The sequence below is a fragment of the Bubalus kerabau genome, chromosome X (genome assembly GCF_029407905.1).
Source record: "Bubalus kerabau isolate K-KA32 ecotype Philippines breed swamp buffalo chromosome X, PCC_UOA_SB_1v2, whole genome shotgun sequence".
Taxonomy (NCBI): domain Eukaryota; kingdom Metazoa; phylum Chordata; class Mammalia; order Artiodactyla; family Bovidae; genus Bubalus; species Bubalus kerabau.
The window spans coordinates 115,355,042-115,377,197 of NC_073647.1; the positions used below are offsets into that span (position 1 = coordinate 115,355,042).

A 22,156-nucleotide genomic window follows, 5' to 3' on the forward strand; every position below is an offset into this window, starting at 1 on the left:
ACCAGATAGGATTATAAATTCTCTTTAGTTATATATAACTTTACTTAGAGCATTCTCTATGCTTCTTCACTAAATATTCCTGGAAAAACCTTAGAAAGAGCAGCATGATAAAATGAGAATGTGTGTCAAATGCAAGGTACATTTATAATATGAAATACTATTGTTAATTAGAAGTGATTCCGTAAGGCTAATATAGCTTACTCTATTTTACTACTGCTATAGAATTGAAAGACTCCCTCCCCTGCCCATATCATGTCATGCAAGCAGGAAAGCATGAAATGTCAAAACTGCCTAACATTAAAAAATAAGCCTCTTAATTTATTTGCATTCTAAAATAGAGCCCTTCATCTGAATCTTTTTTTCCATAGAAAACACTAATAATGTACAGGATTTGTCAAGCCCATATAACATGCCCTTTAAAACTTTAAGTTCAATCACTATTTGTTTTCTACTATTATACTACATTTTGGCAGCATCTGTTTATTGGTCTGTCATTGCAGAATTGCAACTTAACAATAAACCAGTCTGACATTTTAGGTCTTCAAGTTACATACCATATATATTTCTTTAAAAATAATCATACTTTTGTAAGCAATACTTTACAGTAGACACCTCAAAAATCTACCATAGATGGGAAACTTAAAACGAGAAAAATTTAAGTTCTAAATCTTTATACATATATATCCAGATTTCTATATATATTATATATACATACACAAGTATATATAAAATATATATAATCAGATTTGAAAAATGAACAAAAACTGGGCACTGTACATAAAGTCTTTTTAAAACTCAAACAATAGAAAACTCTTTAAACATTAAACAATTTTAATAAAAGTTTCTGTACAATGCTAAGCAGTTTTATTTACACATAGAAAATGTAATAGGAGTAGTGTTTGAAATTACAGAACTCCTTAAAATTTCAATGGCAGGTAAATCTGGAAAAAATAACAGCATTCCATTCACAAATATCTTCAAGCAATAAATACGTATTTATAAATAGTGTAAATTTACATCAGGATTAGAAACAAAAATCACAAATCTGAAGTTTATTCCTTAGTCTATGTGCAATCCATTATCTTTGTGACTTGGCTGTTAATTTTTTAAACATTTTATTTAGGAACCAGAAGTGTAATAACCGTCATGGTTTCAAAACAAGACAGAAAAACATAAAAGCAGTAAAAAAGTTCCTTACCTAACTTTTCACATTAAAAAAAAGTTGACCAAATAAAGACTTAAAATTTCTAACTACCTTACAAAGAAATGACCAGCTAGGCTAGTATTTTTTCCCAAGGAAAATTCTGAAGAGGGGAAAAGACAGATGAAAACCAATTCGTCAGCCCAGAAATAGAGAAATATAAAAGAGGTTGTCTTCAAGTCAGTAGTCTGTATTATGTTGCCAGTTTTGTCAGATATATACAAAACATGGAAATTATTATTTTGTTTCTGAAGAACAGCTGATCAGCTTTGTGAGAGTCCTGGAGTAGGAGCAAAGCTCTCCCCTGTCCAGTTGGTTGACACTCCACACTTGGAAGGTTGCATAGACACAGTTTTCAGCCAGCAGCCTTACGAGATAGCTACAAAAACCAGTGGTGCAGAACTGGGTTACTTCCTGAATAGCAGAAAAGGTCTCGTTTAATGTCCGTGGAACAATATCAAGATGAGGAGGATGGTAATGGAGGAGCCTGAAAATGAAAGTAAAGTATGTTACTTCGGTATATAAATTGTTAATAGTGTTTCCTAGCTCAAGGCTACAAACACGGTCTGTGTATAAAGGTAGGGGAAATAACAATTCTCAAGAAAGTTCAGCTGCCCATCACACTCTGTCCAGTATAACCTCTGTTACTGTCCTCCACCTGGCCAATTTTCCTAAGAGTCTGAGACCATTACCCTACTTAGTGTACCCTACATTTTGGTACTTCTTCACCAATTAGTCAAAAACTCTTAAAATGTTATTAGGTTGACCATTTTTTGAAATTGCTTAAAAATTAAAAGGCGGCTTGTAAAAAATAATATAACAAATCAACTATGACTTCCTTGGTGACTTGCTTCAGAACCTAATTCAACTAGATGATAATTTATTTAACAGGTAATTTTCATCTTCTTCAAGCAATCTTGAAGACTATTCAAGTGAAAATACCAGAAGCTAAACTTCAAAAATTCAGTTTCTGACCACATATGTAAGAGAAAAAGTATTGAAGGAATTCAACAATTCATAAATTATGTATATTTCTTATTCATAAAACTACTGATGTGCTAGAGTAAAATGCTTTCCCCTAAGCATCTGCTGTTTAAAATTTAAAACTGTGTGCAATTTATAAAGGTATTTGAATTTCATAAGGTTATTCAACATACCAGGAAGTTAAGCTCCATTGAATATTCCTGTAAAGTTACTACTTCTGGCAAGGACAAGGTTTTAAATAAATACAATTAGCTCTAAAAGCAGAAGTTATTTAAAAGCATACACACTGACTCATTTTGTGGACACTAATAACCTATGTACACAAACATTTTATCAACTGAGATCAAATGACACAAAGGATGTGGCAGTGTTCTAAAAGTACACAAAGATTTTAAAATGTAGTTACTGTGACATTATTTAGGGCTGGTCTCACTCAGGAAGAAAAGTAAAAATAAAATATGCCAATTTCATAGAAATAAATACCTGGAAGTGGAGGAGGGGGGGAATATGAGTATTTCCTCATGAAATATCTAATGAGTCAAAGGAAAATTTAAATATTTCATTACCTCCTACTCATCAGGTGGCAGAACAAATCCTGGTGCTTCCCTATCCAGCTAACTATGTACTCACATGTTGGTTTCACTTACTAATGTAAATTGGTCATAGACTTGCATCAGGTCCTCCATTTTGTACTGTTCTAGCACCACAAAATTTTCCAGGTTTCCACTTGTTTTTCTTGCACAATCTTGGCAATGTACTATGTAGGTCTTTCGAGAATTGCTCTCATTAGTGACAAAAAGCAGATTAAAAACCTCCACCTAGTTCATACAAGAGAAAAAGCATTCAACAGATACAGTAGTATTTATTTTATTGTACTACTTTACTATATCGAGTTCTACTTTACAAGGAGTTGTGGACAGTGATTACTGATTAACAGTGGGTACTAAGACAAACATAGCTGTGTTTAAGAATTTTTAATAGACTGGGTTTGTTTTGTACCAGACCCAAAGACATAGGTGGGATTGCATCTTTAGGGGGGTGACCCAGGGGAATGACGTACTCATTAAAACCACTGGCAAAAAGCCTAATTCAAAAGTTTGATCAAGGTCAGCCTATTTATTTGTTTTAAATTCAAAACATCAGTATATAATCAGATGAAAGTGATCCTTACTTTCCTTCTACTTCTCAATGATAGCACTGTGTATGGATACTTGTCTTTCCCAATAGACTGAGCTCCTCAAAGATGAAGACTATGTTTTATTCATCACTGAAACTCCAGACCTTATCACAGAGCTTAATGCTTAGCCAAACCTCAAAACAAACTTGATGGATTCAACCATCTCAAATAAAAATCAATGTCAAAATTACACAATTTCAAGGTTTGGAATGAATCATTAATATCCCTGGCTAATATATTCAATGAAAGAAAATTCTCACGACTTCATCTCTTCTTTGAAATTATGTTATTAAAATCCCAGGGTTAACCATGTTTTTCATTACTATCAATGAGCAATAACAAATAACATAAACCTCATAATCTGAGTTGGAAAATTTGTGAACATTCTTCAACTCGTCTCTCACTACTGCTATTTAATGAGTTGTCTTGTGAATTTTACCTTGAAATATCTTTTTAATTCCTCTCCTTCAATATTCCCACTGCCAGGTTCTAGTTTAGGCCTTAGGATGACAACCCTTAACACCACTGCAGTAGCTTCTTATCTCCATCCTCTCCAATCACTTTTCTCTCAGAAATACTTACCCAACTTGTGTACTTGCTCAAAAACTTTTGATGGCTTCAATGATCTCAGATTTAAGTATCAGACTCCTTTAAAATCATTCAAAATGCTCTGCAAACTTCCTACCAACCAAACTCATAAACGGAATTTACATAGTCTGTGTTCTAGCCACACTGAACTATTTACCCTTTTCTGAAGAAACCATTCCATTTCCCATGCTGTTCCTACAGCTCATAAAAACATTCATTCTACTTTTATTTATTTTATTGGAAAGGAAAATTTGCTTTATTTTTTTTAAATTTATTTTAATTGGAGGCTAATTACTTTACAATATTGTAGTGGTTTTTGCCATAAATTAATCTTTAGTTGCCTAAAATCATATTCATCCTTAGAGGATGGACTCAAATGTTAATACTTTGGTGAACTCATGCGAATACTAGAAGGGAAAACTCAGGTCATTTTCTCCCCTTAGTGTTTTCCTAACAGTCAGACCAACTTTGCATTCACCATAGTCTCATATAAATAGAACTGTTTATAATTTGTCTTCCCTAAGTAGGATGTAAGCTCCTTTAGAGCAGGTACCACATCTTTGTTTCTGCATCTCTTGCAAGCCTTGGCCACAGGAGAAGACTGACCAACGTACTGTGAATTGTACCAGAGAGAACTGAACAATGATCTGCCTGAAACTGTACTGAACTATATCCAATTTATTGACATCTGTCTACACCTGGAGTGTTCCCAGTTTAAAATTTCAAGATTTAACTTGACACTTATCATCTGTTAAACACAGCTGTCCCTCAGTATCCATGAGGATTGGTTCCAGGACCCTCCATGGGTACCAAAATCTAAGGATGCTCAAGTCCCTTACAAAAAATGGCATACTAACTGCATATAACCTATGCACATCCTCCTCTATATCTAAATCATCTCTAGATTACCTATAATACCTAAAACAAAACAGTTGTTGGTGTATGGCAAGTTTAAGTCATGCTCTTTGAACTTTCTGGAATATCTCCCCAACCCCCGAATATTTTTGATCTGTGGTTGGTTGAATCCACAGATAGGAACCTGTGGATAGGGAGGGCCAACTGTTATCTACCAGATAAATGATTCTAGTAAATACTTTTAGGGTTAATTCAGTTAATTCAATTAGTGAAATGGCATTTCACCAGAATAAAGTTTAATATAGTAGTTAAATAACAACATGGAACACAATGTCAATTTCAGTAAAATGCATTACATAAAAGTACATTAAAAAAATAACTAAAGAGAAACCCAAACAGGAGAGGTAAGAGGTTTATAAAACAACTGAATAAGAACAATTATTTACCTCACAAATGCTACAGTAATGTGCTGGTTCTTCTTTTGTTCGCCCATGCCATATAATCTCTTTTCCTGCAGCAATGAGAGCTTCCCTCAATGTCTGACACTGCTTCAGAGTTCTCAGAAGACAATACCTAGAGTGTGGGGGAAAGTTATTTGTGACCAGCAACTGAATGTTGAATATTTTCAGCATGAAAGATGTATCAACAGAAGTAATGCCAAGAGATTCTGTTCTAATATCTGTAACTTCATTTTTATTTCATCAATTTTTCAGATATTCTCCAATTTAAAAAATAAGACTAATGCTTAGCAGGTCTGATAATGACAATTATTAGATCATTTACAGTTGAGAATAATTGGCATCTGAATATCAAAATATAATAACCTGACCCCTTGTTTAAATATAAGTTGCTAATTTGGGCTCTTATTTGGGCAAGTCAATTAACCTCTTTGGGAGTCAGTGTCTCATCCTTGAAATAGGGGTCTGAATCCCAGATGTGAATTCTGTGATTTTAAGTAAAGTAGGAAAGCACATTATTTCTATCAACACTACCTAGACACTTATAAACAGCATCACTAATATGGTTGCTTCTGAAACTTTTGATATATAAGCAAAAAAGTATTTATGGATAATAGTCACCACACAATACAAAAATGGTTTCACTGTAGTGCTGAAGAAGACACTAAATTCCCTGATTTTGCCTTGAATACCATGAAGTCTTTCATTCATATTAACATAACTGAACTTTCCTTATAATTTACACGTTTTCTAAACTCATGCTAACGATACAGTAAATTCTCACAATTTTTGATTTTCCTATAGTTTGCTATCATTACTTGGAGTTGTTTGCTAAGTTCTCTTACTCTCCTGTGGATCTTAGAGGCTCAGGTTCTTCATTTGAATAGAGAAGTTAGACTAGATGATCTATATGGCACTTTTTAGCTCTAAAATTTGGAGACAATGAAAACACCCTACAGAAAAGGAAATGGGTTTAGCAACTGAATGCTGTTTGAAAGTAAAGGTCTTCTCTGTTTTATGCATAGTCTACTCAGTGCTTAGGACAGTACCAAACATGTAGTAGATGCTCAATAAATATATGACTATGGAACCACTAATATTTAAAGTATGATAAATTATAGCATTTTGAATTTCTCTTAATTTATATTTCCTTGCTATTTTATAAGTTACTAGGTAAAGTACTATAACTTATCAGAACCCACCTAAGTTAAAAGCCAGTGTAAAAAAAAGATGATTAAAGATAGTCTGATAACTTATTTAATAAGCAAAAAGTAATAGCAACTTTACAGTTGTAAGGCAAATTCCTTAAGTATCATATAGCAATTCTTGGGTGTTTAACTTATTTATAAACAAAATAATGCTTTAAGACTATGGAGCAAGTGAAAATTTATAACATGGCAAAAACAGAGGGCATATAAACTCAGGCTTTGCTGCTAGTTCTTAAACAGTACCTGCTCCTCCGTTTTTCCCTCCCTGTGTCCCATACATTTCATCTCTGAAGACACTGATCTAAGTATAAGTTTTTAAAGCAGGGCTTCACAATAAGGTCTTTTTCACAGGAAAACAACGCCCACAACTTGGCAGATACCTTTGGAGATTATATTATAGACTCCACTAGGATCCCACGTGGGAAAATAAACAAAAATAATACAATAAAAATGAACAAGTAATTAAAAATAAGAACCAGACAGGGAGCATGATATTAGATACTTGGCACATATTATACCATTTAAGATTATACCATTTAAGGCTGGTGCAGGAGGCACTATTATCTCCACTCTACAAATAAGGAAACTAGGGCACTAGGACCTTGAGAAGCTGATACTATAAAGCTATTTTTAAGTAGTTGGACTGTTGTTGTTTAGTTGCTCAGTTATGTCTGACTCTTTGAGACCCTAAGACTGTAGCTCGCCAGGCTCCTCTGTCCATGGGATTTCCCAGGCAAGAACAGTGGGTTGCTATTTCCTTCTCCAGGGGATCTTCAGGACCCAGGGATCAAACTTGTGTCTCCTGCATTTGATGGGTGGATTCTTTATCATTGAGCCACCTGGGAAGCCCTATTGTGCTAGGGGTTTGTAAAAGCAAAAAATCTCAAGTTTCCCCTCACTATCTTACACTGTATTATTGTCTTTCTGGTCTCCTTTCACATTTTCTTACCCACGCCCCCGCCCTTCTCTTTTGAAGATGAGGTTCTCAATCAGCACAGTTCTCCCTCCACAAATACAGAGCCTCGGTTCTGTGGAGTCTTACTCCACTCTTTACTCAGCAAATGAACTTTTGGTTCCAATGCTACTACTTTGGCAGGTAGATTGAAGTTGATAATTTATGCAGTGTATAATATATAATAGTTTCATTTAGAAAAAAGGTAATATATGACTCTTCTGCAAATAATAAAGGGTTAGAGCTAAGGCTGCTAAGAATAAGTCCTAAGCCAACAGTATTTTGCTTCTGAAATCACAGCTCCAGAATTTTTATTTTGTGAGATACAGGAATCTAAGAAAACCAACAGATCTATTAATCTGATTTGACAATGAATAACCAAATTGCGGTTTCCCCTTTGCCCTTATGTTTTTTCCTGAACAGTAAAATTTTTTGTTCCTTCCCGTTTTCAAAAGGTAGTGGTTGGAATAGAAGAAGAATTGAGGGAGACAGAGGCTCTTCTGGAGTCCACAGCAAAGAGCAGGTCCTCAAGAAGGAATCTGATTTAACTGAAGGGCAGGGGAAAATAAATAGAAAATAAAGAGATCTAGGAAAGATACACATATAATAGTCAAAATTTGACTTAACAGTAATCTGTTCTGCTTTGAATAATCCCAGACTGATTTTATATGAAGACAATGTTTGAGTGTATTGAGGAGCTAAAAAGTAAAAGTCAAATAAAATCAGGGTTGCAGTTTCCTCATTTTAGTTTTACGGAATTATAATAAGTTTATTGCAATTAAGAATTCAATTTGTTGAGGGGGGAGGAGCCAAGATGGTGGAGGAGTAGGACGGGGAGAACACTTTCTCTCCCCCACAAATTCATCAAAAGAGCATTTAAACGTCGAGTAAATTCCACAAAACAACTTCTGCATGCCGGCAGAGGACATCAGGCACCCAGAAAAGCAGCCCAACTCTTCGAAAGGAGGTAGGAAAAAATATAAAAGACAAAAAAAGAGACAAAAGAGGGAGGGACGGAGTTCCGTCCGGGAATGGAGTCTTAAAAAGAGAGAAGTTTCCAAACACCAGGAAACCTTCTCACGACATACAGATGGCCAACAAACACATGAAAAGATGCTCAACATCACTCATTATCAGAGAAATGCAAATCAAAACCACTATGAGGTACCATTTCATGCCAGTCAGAATGGCTGCGATTCAAAAGTCTACAAGTAGTAAATGCTGGAGAGGGTGTGGAGAAAAGGGAACCCTCTTACACTGTTGGTGGGAATGCAAACTAGTACAGCCACTATGGAGAACAGTGTGGAGATTCCTTAAAAAAACTGGAAATAGACCTGCCTTATGATCCAGCAATCCCACTGCTGGGCATACTCACTGAGGAAATCAGAAGGGAGAGAGACACGTGTACCCCAATGTTCATCGCAGCACTGTTTATAATAGCCAGGACATGGAAGCAACCTAGATGTCCATCAGCAGATGAATGGATAAGAAAGCTGTGGTACATATACACAATGGAGTATTATTCAGCCATTAAAAAGAATACATTTGAATCAGTTCTAATGAGGTGGATGAAACTGGAGCCTATTATACAGAGTGAAGTAAGCCAGAAAGAAAAACACCAATACAGTATACTAACGCATATATATGGAATTTAGAAAGATGGTAACAATAACCCTGTGTACGAGACAGCAAAAGAGACACTGATGTATAGAACAGTCTTATGGACTCTGTGGGAGAGGGAGAGGGCGGGAAGATTTGGGAGAATGGCATTGAAACATGTAAAATACCATGTATGAAACGAGTTGCCAGTCCAGGTTCGATGCACGATACTGGATGCTTGGGGCTGGTGCACTGGGACGACCCAGAGGGATGGAATGGGGAGGGAGGAGGGAGGAGGGTTCAGGATGGGGAACACATGTATACCTGTGGCGGATTCATTTTGATATTTGGCAAAACTAATACAGTTATGTAAAGTTTAAAAATAAAATAAAATTAAAAAAAAAAAAAAAAGAAAAAAAAAAAGAAAAGAATTCAATTTGTTGAACCTATCTATGAAACAGATTCAGACATGGTGAACAGATTTGTGACTGCTAAAGGGGGAGGGGGAGGGGAATTGGGAAGGGATGGACTGGGATTTTGGAGTTAGCGGATGTAAACTATTACATATAGAATGGATAAATGACAAGGTCCTACGTATAGCACAGTTAACTCTATTTAATATCTTGAGATAAATCATAATGGAAAAAAACTGCAAGAAAGAAAGTATGTATGTGTGTAACTGGAACTTCCCTGGAGGTTCAGTGGTTAAGACTCCATGCTTCCAAAGCAGGGGGCGCGGGTCTGATCCCAGGTTGGGGAACTAAGATTTCACATGCTGAAAGGTATGGCTCACTACATATATATAACTAAACCACTTTGCTATATGGCAGAAATTAACACAACACTGCAAATCAACTATATTTCAATAAAAAAATTCAATCTGTCAAAAAGCAAAATAATAAGTCACTAGCAAAAAGTTTAAGAAGATAGAAGATGCTGTTTCAAATGCATTTTAGGGATGGGGTCAGAAATTTTAGCATTTCAGGAGCTAGAGAAGTTGGGAATCAAACTTCCCTTTGACTTTGCAAGATCACTCAGGATCAATCCGGTTTTAGGACTAATGTTTTTAGTTGTTTGAATAAAAGACTACACAAAAAGCAGGGGCTATTAAAGGCAGATTTGGCTTGGAAGAGAATCACAAGAGGCTGACTGAGGGCTGGATGTATTTGAGGTTATAGAGAAGAACATAATCCAACCAAAAACCCATTTGGCAAAAATGAAACCTGAAGTGGGATGGGATTTTAGAAAATGGCTTGCCGTAGGCGATAGAAATGAAAATATACTTGAAATATTACAATAAAAAAACTGAAGACAATGAGGACAAATGATTATACACAGTATATTCATAAATCAATACATTAGGCAAAAGACAGACAGACTTAGTATGTCATGGATGCTAAAAGGAGAGGGAGGTAGAACTCTCAAAAGTTTTCATAAAGAAGTTGCCAATTAAAAAAAAACAGTAAGAAGTTGCCAATTTAGATGAGATAGGAAGGAGAAGTGGGAGGAAGGCACCTTCCAAGCAAAAGGAATTCCATGAGCAAAGGTAGTGTGGGGATTATTTAGGGACGAAACAGTGGTTCTTATGACTTTAATCTTGGGATGAGGTTTCTGGACTAGGAGAATAAAGGAGTGAAGCCAGAGTGGTATTAGATTATGTTAAAGTTAAGAAAACACTGGGATTACTCTGACATTTTAAGGTTTTCAAAGTACGTTTTCAAATATTGGTGTGGAGATAAGAAGCAGCATGGTTTAACTTGGTATGGCACTTCTAAAGTCTTTATAGTAACAATCTCTGCCACTAAGAAGTAGATGATGTATAACTTTTAAAAGTATACCAAGAAGTACCTTGCCTTGCCCAATCTGTCTTACTGAAAGAGCCATGTAGGCAAAGTGAGCCAAAAGGTAAGCCCTCAAAACTTGCCACGTGTCACTCCAGAGGTTAGATTCACCCAGACAGCAGTGAGTATCTAAATGTCAGTAAATCATCTAACAGTTTCATTTAAACCAACCACATGGCTGAAAATCAAGGTCTCAGTCAATGAAGAAATGAGTATCTTAAGAATTTTAAAATCTCAGAAAAAACAAGCATGAAAGCAAGTATGTGTTAACCATGAGAATGGAGAGCTTTTGGATTTTTTAGATTTTGTTTGCTCAATGTTATCACAAAACACTGTATGGTTAAATATAACCCAAGGACAACAGCACTAGAATCTATGCTATGTGGCAATACCACTTACTCAGTTATTAGGCCAATAAGCTATGACTGTAGAATTGTAGAACACCTCATATATTCACTGAAACATGGGAATCAAAGGAAAAAGGTAACAGTTTGCTTTAATTTATACTCAAAAACTCAGTGCTAGTGATAAAGTATATATTATATAGATAACAGGGTAGATAGGATAATAATCTATAATATGTGTGGGAAAAAAAGGGGAAACAAAAATATTATTAGTTCTAAAAGAGATCAAATCTAGACTAGGGTGTCCCTAACTTGTCTGGATCATAGAATTCATCTAGATCACTGTGAAAGAGATTCCCAGGGTTCTTCACAGAGCTTTGAATTTACTTATTAGGAACAGAGTCTAGAAATGAATTTTAATAAGGGTCTCAAGTGATTCTTATGATTAGGCAAGTAAGAACCAGTTGAACCTCTTACTCATTGGAAACAATGTCTAAAATCTGTTAACAATATTTTTCAGCAAATCACCATGTTTTTATAATCAGAGCCATAAGAGATCACAGAGAAAAAGCCACAGAAAAAGCTCCTATGAAAGAGCATCGATTCTGGAGCTAGACTGCCTGGGTTCATACCCCAGCTCTACACATAAGTCTCAGTTTCCTCAAATGTAAAGAGGGCACATGTAACTATGTACTATTATGAGTACATATGTTATATACATGCTTAGATTAGTGCCTAGAAGTTAGTGATCAATATTTGAACTTAAGTGAAAATTTTCAGTTGTGCTAAAATATTTAATGTCTATTTTTTTAATTTGAAAAAATTGTGCAATGAATGCCAACTGAAAGTATAATAGTTATACCTTAAAGAACATAAAACAGATCATTTAAAAGGTGTGTGTCTAGACATATTTTATATATCCTAATATATATGTCCCTAATATATTTTAGAGGATAATAAGATATATTAACATGGAAAGACAGTCATAATTCAGTGAACTGAAGAAGAGTTCAGTAGCTTTGCTTTTATTGTCTTCCTTAATGCATTTCTTTGTGTAGGCACTGGTCTACTTTAAGGATAGCTAATGGTTCAGAAAACTCAACAGCTAACACCTTAGCAGGGATTACCTATCAGCCAGCTAAGAAGATACACAGCCAGCTAAGTGATACAAATGTGTATCTCAGACTCCTTTTCTAAATAACAGAACCATATATCCATCTGGTGGTTACATTAAAAAGATTTCCACTCAAACATCTTAAAAGGAATTAGAGTTCTACCTGCCTAGAGCCAGCCAAGCTGGTAATCATCACTTCCCATATCTAACCCATTTATTCTTTTCTTCCTTTACTCCCAGTTTCATCAACAAGAATAAATATCTCACTGCATGGCCCAAGCCAAAACCCCAGAAATCCTGATTCCCCTCTCACCTCCACCACTCAATTAATCAATATAACAAATACCTTCTAATATGCCTCTAAATCTTCTGCCCTCCACTGAGTACTTATCTTGCTGGCAAGTGATCTAACATGCAAATTTGATTATTAAAAAGATTAAAAATTCTAAAGGCTTCTCATTAGCAGCTGCTGTCAATGTTAAGTCTACTTGACATGTTTAAATCTATACTCTTTAGCTGATATAAATGATCCAGTAGGGCTTAATCCTGAGAGACATTTCAAAGTTTAGTCTAAAGAAGGAGAAACTAAGCTTGCTTGCAGTATATGGGGTATGTGGAAAAAAGTTTATGTTCATTAAAACGGTGGAAGGAAACCAAAAGAGATGTTAATGCACTAAGCTTCCACTGAAATGTTCCTAAGGACTTAGGCTATGAACTTTTCAAGTCAAGTTCAATGCAGTATAAAATGAAAGAAGTAATCAAGATAATGAGTATTCCTCTGACTCATGCCAATGTAGGAGACATCTGGAAGAATGTGAAGGAGACTATGAAGATGACTGTATTTTAGCAACACAGCTAGGATGTAGAAATTTTGAGATTTACTAAATGACTTACTCAGATGAATGACTTTATGAAATTGCAAGGCTCCAAAAGACTCAACTTGAATTTAAAAGTATAAAGAAAAAAGAAGAATGGTACTGACTTTAAAAAATAACTACAGGTAATTCATGTTCAAAATGATAACAAAGGATTAGCAGGTGACAACAGAAGAGAACATCACGTCCCATTATTAAACACTCGGTGCAAATACAGTTCATAATTTTTTATAATCCCACAATTTTTTCATAAATTTTGCATAAACTCACTGGTGTTAAAACTTGACCTGGGGCTTTTCAGAGTTTTTACTTAGCTCATCAGAGTGACTATTTGTTTTACTGTAGAAATATTAATGTATTTGATTCCAGCATACTGCCATAAACTGGTGGAAGGGTAAAATAAACACACTGTATTATCTTTCTAAATCCAAAGAATTCAGAATATCAAAACGTATTTGGTCTAAGGGGTTTGGGAAAAAGGACTATGGAGCTGTAGTACTACTTCCGTGAAGCCTTTTCTAAAATGTTCCCCTCTCTAAGAAGTGCCTTCCTCTGTGCTCTCCCATGGTTTTTATTTTAAAACAGTATCTCCATCATTAAACCGAAGATCATGTATTTTTAACATTTTGACTATTCCCGTTATTTTAAGCAGTCTGAGAAGTGATCAGATCCTTCTGTCACCTAGCATGATACCCGAGTTCCAACTCAGTTTATAGATTAAATAAATAAAAGATGAAAAGAACTGGGTAGAGCTGAGTGAGTGAGTGTATACGAAGGCACAGGTAAATTTTGCTTAGATTCTTTATGGTTGGGCAGACTTACTATTTAACTGTGAAAACCTAGAAGTCACACATTGTAAGTTCACACTATTTAAGAATTAAAACCAGTAACGCAAGGAGAAAGTTAAGAAAGAACATCTTTGCAATCTTTTCCATTCACTTCTTACATCTAGCAGATATTTTTTCTTTGAAAACAGCCTACAATTCATATCATCAAATGTACAATGAATCAATACTTTACTGAAAGATAATTCAGAGGAGGAGAAAGGTGGGTGTAAAAATTGCAGTTCATAGTAAAGATGGCTTAAGATACCTAGTGGTAAAAATAAGTAGAAAATTCAAGCACACATCTAAATAAAACGGAGAAATGGCTGACAAGGGAAGTGTGGGTCAGATACAAGGTACAAATGGGGATTTGAAAGAAAGTTTGTATCTGCACCTTTGTATGTTTAGAATAGTTTGTTGTTGCTGGTGGCCTCAGCAAGAGAAGTGACAGGAGCATATTGAGGTAGAAAGGCAAAATACTGTGGACGGTGGTGTGAACAGGAAAGAGATGAAGAAAATGACTCAAAATAGAGGGAAGGAATCATAAGGGAGAACCATTTCTTAAAAATTGGTATAGCTCACAAGCCAGTGCAAGTACTACTTTGTTTGCTGGCAGAATACTAGATTTGAAGAGCAAAGCAATGATGTGGATACAGTTTTACAGTGAAACTGAGCTTGTGGGAAAAGACTCCCTCTCTATTTCTGTAACAATACATTCTCTGTGTTCTCTTCCAACCTTTACCTAGTTCTCCTATTTGCTTTTCTTAAATAGAAGCATTTCCCCAAGTTCTGTCCCCAACTCCACCCCTCCCCTTCCTCTCAAGACCATTTCAAACCACTAGCTAGAAGACCCCCCTAGTCAGTCCTGACTTTGCTCTCTGGAATCCTGCATTTCCTACGGCTTCTGATAAACCAGCTTCTATACAACTATTTCACTGGTTCTTCAAACCTGTTACTGTTTCAAAATGAAGCTCCATGTCACAGATACATGCAAGTAGTTCTTATGTAAGACAGATATGGGCTTAAATCTTGGCTCTAACCATGACCATGGGATGCGGAGAGGCACAGCTGAAATACAGACTGGGAACCATTTTGCTCTGGGAACCAGTGCCTGGCTAAGGATCAAGCTCAGTTTACTAACTAACATTATTACTAAACCATTTAGAACCCAGAATTGTATATTATCAGCCAGAAGCTAATTCCATTTAACTACCAGAAACATCTTTATGAAACTCAAACTAGATCTTATTAGGTAAAAACTTACTCAAAGCTCTCCAACAGAAAAAACTTAAGTCTGGCACACAATACGTGATTTGCCACTAAGAACTTTCTGCTACTCATCACACACATTGTGCTCACGCCAGAATGTACCATCAACTGTTTCAGCACATACACACAAACACACACACAGTAGAGTTGTATCATACAATATATACATTTCAGAGAATTCCTTGGTGGTCCAGTGGTTAGGACTCCAAGCTCTCACTACAATATACATATTTCAACTTGTGCAAATACACAGTAGGGAGGGCAAAGGAGGTAGGTGTTAGGGAGAAAATGAGAGCAGGAGGAAGTGAAGATGTCTAAAGTGAGTATGAATTTACCACCTCTAGACAGTTGGATTTCCTCTAAGCTTCTCACAATGTAAGCAGCTTATCATGCTGAGTAAGATGTATCATGCTGAGTTAGTGTAACAGGGCCTCTCCACGAAAGTTAAATATTTTGCTTGGTGCTCTACTGAGGAAAAGAGATTTATTCCCTCATTTGAGGAAAACATGACTGTGTTGGACCAAAGGAGACATGGTACTATTTAATGGATGAAGTGAAGAATCTTTCTAATGGTCCAAGAGTTTGGTCTTAAATTGGCTTTAGATGCTATACTTCTATCTTCTCCCTGCATCCACATCTTCACCCTTCACACAAAATATCTGCCTCCCAGAATACATAGATTGCGCTGACTCCATGGGGCTGGAAAGTACTGAGTGGATCTGTTGTGTTTCTTTCAATCTGTTTATTTTACACATTATCTTTTACTTCAAGACAGGAACGATGCCATGTGTATGTGTGTATGTGTGTGTGTGTGTGTGTGTTTATATATATATGTATGTATGTATGTGTGTGTGTGTGTGTGTGTGTGTATATATATATATATATATATAAACACTCTCAGTGCCTAACCCAGAATCTTACATATAGTCAGCAAATACTCATTAAATAAAAAGAAAGTACAAATGAAAGAAGCAGTGTTGGCTGGCAAAATCCCAAATGTAGGGAACTGGGATCAAATGATAGGTAGATTTGACCAAGAGGCAGAGGAGTCAGAGATCAAACTGCCAACATCCTTTGAATCATAGAATAAGCAAGAGAATTTCAGAAAAACATCAACTTCTGCTTCACTGACTACGCTAAAGCCTTTAACTGTGTGGATCACAACAAACTGTGGAAAATTCTTAAAGAGATGGGAATACCAGATCACCTTACCTGCCTTGTGAGAAATCTATATGCAAGTCAAGAACCAATGGTTTGAACCAGACATAAAACAACAGATTGGTTCCAAATGGGGAAAGGAGTATGTCAAAACTGTATATTGTCACCCTGCTTATTTAACTTATATGCAGAGTACATCATGCAAAATGATGGATTGGATGAAGCACAAGCTGGAATCAAGATTGCCAGGAGAAATATCAATAACCTCAGATATGCAGATGATACCACCCTTTTGGCAGAAAGTAAAGAACTAAAGAGTCCCCTGATGAAAGCAAAAGAGAAGAGTGAAAAAGTTGGCTTAAGTCAACATTCAGAAAACTAAGATCATGGCATCTGGTCCCATCTCTCCATGGCAAGTAGATGGGGAAACAGTGGAAACAGTGGCTGACTATTTTTGGGGGCTTTAAAATCACTGCAGATGGTGACCGCAGCAATGAAATTAAAAGACGCTTACTCCTCAGAAGGAAAGCTATGAGCAACATAGACAGCATATTAAAAAGCAGAGACATTACTTTGCCAACAAAGGTCCGTCTAGTCTAAGCTATGGTTTTTCCAGAAGTCATGTATGGATGTGAGAGTTGGACTATAAAGAAAGCTGAGCACCGAAGAATTAATGCTTTTGAACTGTGGTGTTGGAGAAGACTCTTGAGAGTCCCTTGGACTGCAAGGAGATCCAACCAGTCCATCCTAAAGGAAATCAGTCCTGAATATTCATTGGAAGGACTGATGCTGAAGCTGAAACTCCAATACTTTGGCCATCTGATGCAAAGAACTGACTCAATTGAAGAGACCCTGATGCTGGGAAAGATCGAAGGCGGGAGGAGAAGGGGACAACAGAGGATGAGATGGCTGCATGGCATCACTGACTCAATGGACATGAGTTTGGGTAAACTCCGGGAATTGGTGATGAACAGGGACGCCTGGCGTACTGCAGTGCATGGAGTCACAAAGAGTTGGACACGACTGAGCGACTGAACTGAACTGAACCCAAAATATAATGAGTCACTTCCGGTCTTTAGAGCTGTTACATATAAATGGTTTCCATACTGTACCATCCTTTTACCTTTAGTTGATCCGAGTTAGCCTCTAGTTTATGCCCATTTTCAACTTACTATTATCTTGGGTGACTTTACATAATTTTTTCTCCAGAAAGTAACCTCAAACTTACTCTTCAGCAAAAAAGACCAATCTGAGACATAATAGGATAATCCCACTACCAATCACATTTATAGAGTATGGTACCTAAGATCCAGCATTTTAAAGGATTTGTACATTACTTGCTATGGCTTGTTTTTTGTTACCTTTTGTCTCCCCCTATCACTTCTGTCTAGGACTAGATAAACTAGTGTAAATGATAAACGAATAAAATAATACACAGCTACACAATTTTTGTTTGAATAATATTTTAGATTTGGGTTTGAAATCACTTTAAGAAGCTAGGGTTGTTTTCAAAAGACAATATTTTGAGAACAACACATGCTGGCCAAATTAATACAGCTGTAGGAGAAATACTTTAAGGTAAGTACTATTTTAACAAAGATGAAGACAAACTAATTTTATTAGTGAGTATAAAGTGGTGTATTTCAAAACGAGTTTTTGAGATCAATTCTTTAAAGATACTGGTCAAACAAATACGTTTGGGAAATGAAATACATTATAATCCTTTTCCCCCACTCACAAATTATACCAACCCTTACAGTCTCTAAAACATTTTACCAAAAATTAAAAAAAATAAAGGGCCTGTTGAACTTTATGTGATGTGAAAGCATCTCAGCCATGTCCGACTCTTTGCGACCCCACGGACCCATGGAATTCTCTAGCCAGAATACTGGAGTGGGTAGCCTTTCCCTTCTCCAGGGGATCTCTCCAACCCAAAAATCGAACGAACCCAGGTCTCCTACATTGCAGGCAGATACTTTACCAGCTGAGCCTCAAGGGAAGCCCATTGAATATATAATCCATTATTCCCATATTTCTTTGACCAGAGTTCCCCACCTTTTGGGGTTAGAAGTAGTAGTGGTAGAAAATACTCTGGGGAAACACTGCTATATAGCACTGTTTGAAAATATTACTCCTAAAAAAATTTATAAGGTAGCTAGGATAGAAACTGTGATAATAAATGAGACGCTTACTGGGATATATGTATTCGTGTAAGTATTAAGTGTTTAAAGCAGCTAAGAAAAGGGACAATTATAAGATGGATGATTTAATTAAAATTTAAAAAAAAATTAAAATTTAAACCAAATGCCTATATTAAATGCTAATTTTCTGTACCAGAAAATATTCTGATGCCATTCCCTCCCTCTGATACTAAGTGTAATCTTTCAATATTAAAACTAAATTTCTCCTAGGTATTGAGTGGTTCAGCACAGGTTTGTGAATCTACTGGTTTAGAATTATTTGTGCCTTTGTTCCTCTTTGTACCACAGTGTACTGACTATTTTGAAGGGAAAAATACTTTTAACATGTGGATTCTCTTATGTTTTGTTAAACATCTGGACCATTTTGTTTTGATGTCAACATAATTCTATGGGGCGGGACAAAGTACTGAATAGTTAACACTCCCCAAAAAGAGAGGGACTACAGCAGTTTTAGAAAGCACTTACTTAATCATTTCAAAAAGCTTTGGATCTGAGACCTTGATATTTCGTGCCATATTCCAGGAAAGATGAACCATGGGTACTATTGACTTCACACTTTGCAATTTGTTCCATTCGTACCGTTCCACTGCCAATTTATACTGGCAGGCTAGGAAAAAAAAAACAGTTATAAAGCAACTCAAAGTACCAAAGATATGAAGATAACCACTATCCCTTTCTTAGGTGATACCATCAATACCAATTCTAAAAATCGCACAATATTACAAAAATATTTTTAAGGTTAAAAAAAAATAATTGTGATAATAGTAGTGATCATGTAAAGAGTGCTTACTATAACTTTGTGCCACACACTGTGCTGAAGTATTTCATGATATTATACCATTTAATCTTTGCTGTTATCTTATTAATTTTATCATTTCCATTATACAGATGAAGAAATTGAGGCCCAGAGAGGTTCTGTAACTTGCCCAAAGTTGCAAAAGCCAGGTTCTGGTCCTAATCCAGGTTTTCTGGCTTGGTAGGCCATAATCTTAATACTGCCTAAAGGTAGGCATAATTCAATTCATAACATAATAGGGCTAAATATATATGACATATCAGATAATGAAAGATTTCAAAGACTGCATAACCACTGTACTTTGCTTTCTCCCATAAAGGGTTTCCTTTATAAAACAAAATCAGGCACTCTAAAAAATTATTGAAATTATCTCTTTCTTGTACATAAAACACAAACTTATCATTTGGTGAGATCTACAATCTTGGATTTCTATTTGTTAACTTACTATCTTGTACTACAAGTTAAATTTTTACTCAAGGAAACATTCTTCATCTGATTTCTAGTGAGCTACATTCCAAGAAAAAAAGAATAAACTCATCAGATACAATCCTTTATGAACTAAAGTGTTTTTCTTAAAGTCATAGTCTAAAATACCTGTAAGTGGACCAACATTCCAAGCAATGTTGTTGCACCAGCCAATAGCCTGAACCCAATGCACAGTGCCCGCATTTATCCAGACCAAATCTCCAGGTCGCTGAATAAACCTATACACCGGAACATTTGCTTCATAAAGATCTTCAAGGTTGGGCCACCAAGAACCCATTAGGAAATTCAAATTATTTCTGAAATAAGAAAAAATATTACAAATGGATCAAGTACTTTAATAAGCTCCTTCCATGACTGAAAGACAATGTCAGAAGTTTTAAAAAATACAGTTACTCATTGCACTGAAATGTACAGCTTATACAATGAGAAACTGTAGTATATAAAGTGAGTGGAATTAATTACAGTGAAGTAGTGGATTACTTATCTAAATATCAGTATTACTACATTCAGTTGATTTTTCAAAGATCCAAATGAAATCAAAAGCTATTTTAAGTAACACTTACATACATTAACCTTTAATTTCATTTCACTAAAGTCTATTTTGATTAAACCCTTTTCCTTGGTGCACCTAGAAATCTCTAAAAGGCAAATGGAAGGTGGGGTTGGCATCAAGCTATTTAAATCCATAAACAGGAACTCTATGGCACATACAAATTCATTTTCTGAGGAAAAGTAGAACAGAAAGCAGAAATGTTCTCTATTGCTTTGAATCCTAAGCAGGAAAGGAGGATAGCGTATCAGTCTCTGTACAGTTTTGATGACTGATTGACTAAAATGATGCAGTTAAAAAATGAACACTCATACACATGCACAAATATTGATAACAATCACCACCACCACCACTATACTTTAGAAACAACACGTTACTAAGCTTTTCCTTTAAAATCTGGCTTTTAATTCTATTTCATCATGATATGAAATATTTTTACAACTACAGTTTAGAAAAACTTGTCTGTAAAGCGGAATATGGTTATAAACAAATCCTAGCCCTACTTATCCCATGTGTTGTTGTTTTAAAACTGGAGAAAACTCTCTCTCCAAAAGCAAGCAAGCAATCAACACCATCTAATAATCAATAGCTAGGGTAAAAAAACAACTCAAGCTAATAACAACGACAAAAAATCAAGTATCTTCTCTATCATATAGTCAAGTGACTGGTTATTTCATGACAAATATAAAGTCATAAAACAAACTATACAGATATGGTCGAATCAGTTAATATTACAAGTAACAATCCTTCTATGAAACAAAATTACACTGAAATGCAGAGGTAGCAAGTGGTATTTCTGAAACTTAGTTAAATTTACCTAACTCTTCAGACTTTTTTATTATCCCCATGTTCAAGCTTTTTAGACATCATCTGCCTATTCCAATTACCTATTCCCAGGTTACCTCTCCATTCAGATAGAACACTAAATCCTAAAAATAGTCAATCCTACTCAGAAATAATGAAAAAGAATCACTGTACTGTAGCTGCAACAATATACTAAATAGTATCTCAAAGTTTAAGAAATATAAATATTTCTGAAGCACCATAGAGATTTTCTGTATGATACAGTTCTTTCTCTGCTACCACCAGACTGCTGGTCCAGTAAAGATTAAAATGGATCAGGTTATTTCATAAGAGCATTTGACTCTTTAAAATTCCACATCTTGAGCTTTCTTACAATTAAAGGAAACCTATATAGTAAAGAAAATAAAAGGTGATTACCTTCTGCTTGTATATAAAGAAATTCTGTTGTATTATGGTTGTTTTTGCAACTATATTTATATAGTATATAAATGTAAACTATATTTACATTTCATACTAAATCAAGATATTTACAGCAAGGATCTTTTAACCCAAAATTTGCAAACTATAAGTCAGTACGTATAATAGGTGTACAATTAATTTTCAAAGTCTCGCATATATAAATGTTTTAGGTGGTTTTCCCTCTCTTTATCCTACTGGGCTGGAGAGGAAATAACACCAAATATATGTATAATTTATATTTTTAGCTATAATAATTTTCCAATTTTATTACAAATGGAAAAAAAATCAGGATCTTAAGTAATGGAGTAATTTTTTAAACAAAATAAGACAAATAATTAAATTTAAATTAATGAAAACAATCCCCAAGTACCCTTTAACAGAAGATAATTAAACGAAGAGTTTCTAGGAACTAA

General features: G+C 35.4%; 1 protein-coding gene across 8 annotated transcripts in view; it reads right to left on the reverse strand.

The window, feature by feature from the left end:
- Positions 1–461: 461 nt before the first annotated feature.
- The window catches only part of KDM6A (lysine demethylase 6A), a 185,792-nt gene continuing 164,097 nt past the window's right edge, over positions 462–22,156 (reverse strand). For all 8 annotated transcript variants that reach the window (XM_055563118.1, XM_055563117.1, XM_055563124.1 and 5 more), the window contains 5 exons: positions 20,039–20,226; positions 19,114–19,255; positions 5,252–5,378; positions 2,833–3,003; positions 462–1,688 (listed from right to left, as the gene is read on the reverse strand). In XM_055563118.1, coding sequence (XP_055419093.1) covers positions 1,659–1,688; positions 2,833–3,003; positions 5,252–5,378; positions 19,114–19,255; positions 20,039–20,226 — 658 coding nt within the window. In that variant the 3' untranslated portion in view covers positions 462–1,658. The remainder of the gene's footprint in view (positions 1,689–2,832; positions 3,004–5,251; positions 5,379–19,113; positions 19,256–20,038; positions 20,227–22,156) is intronic.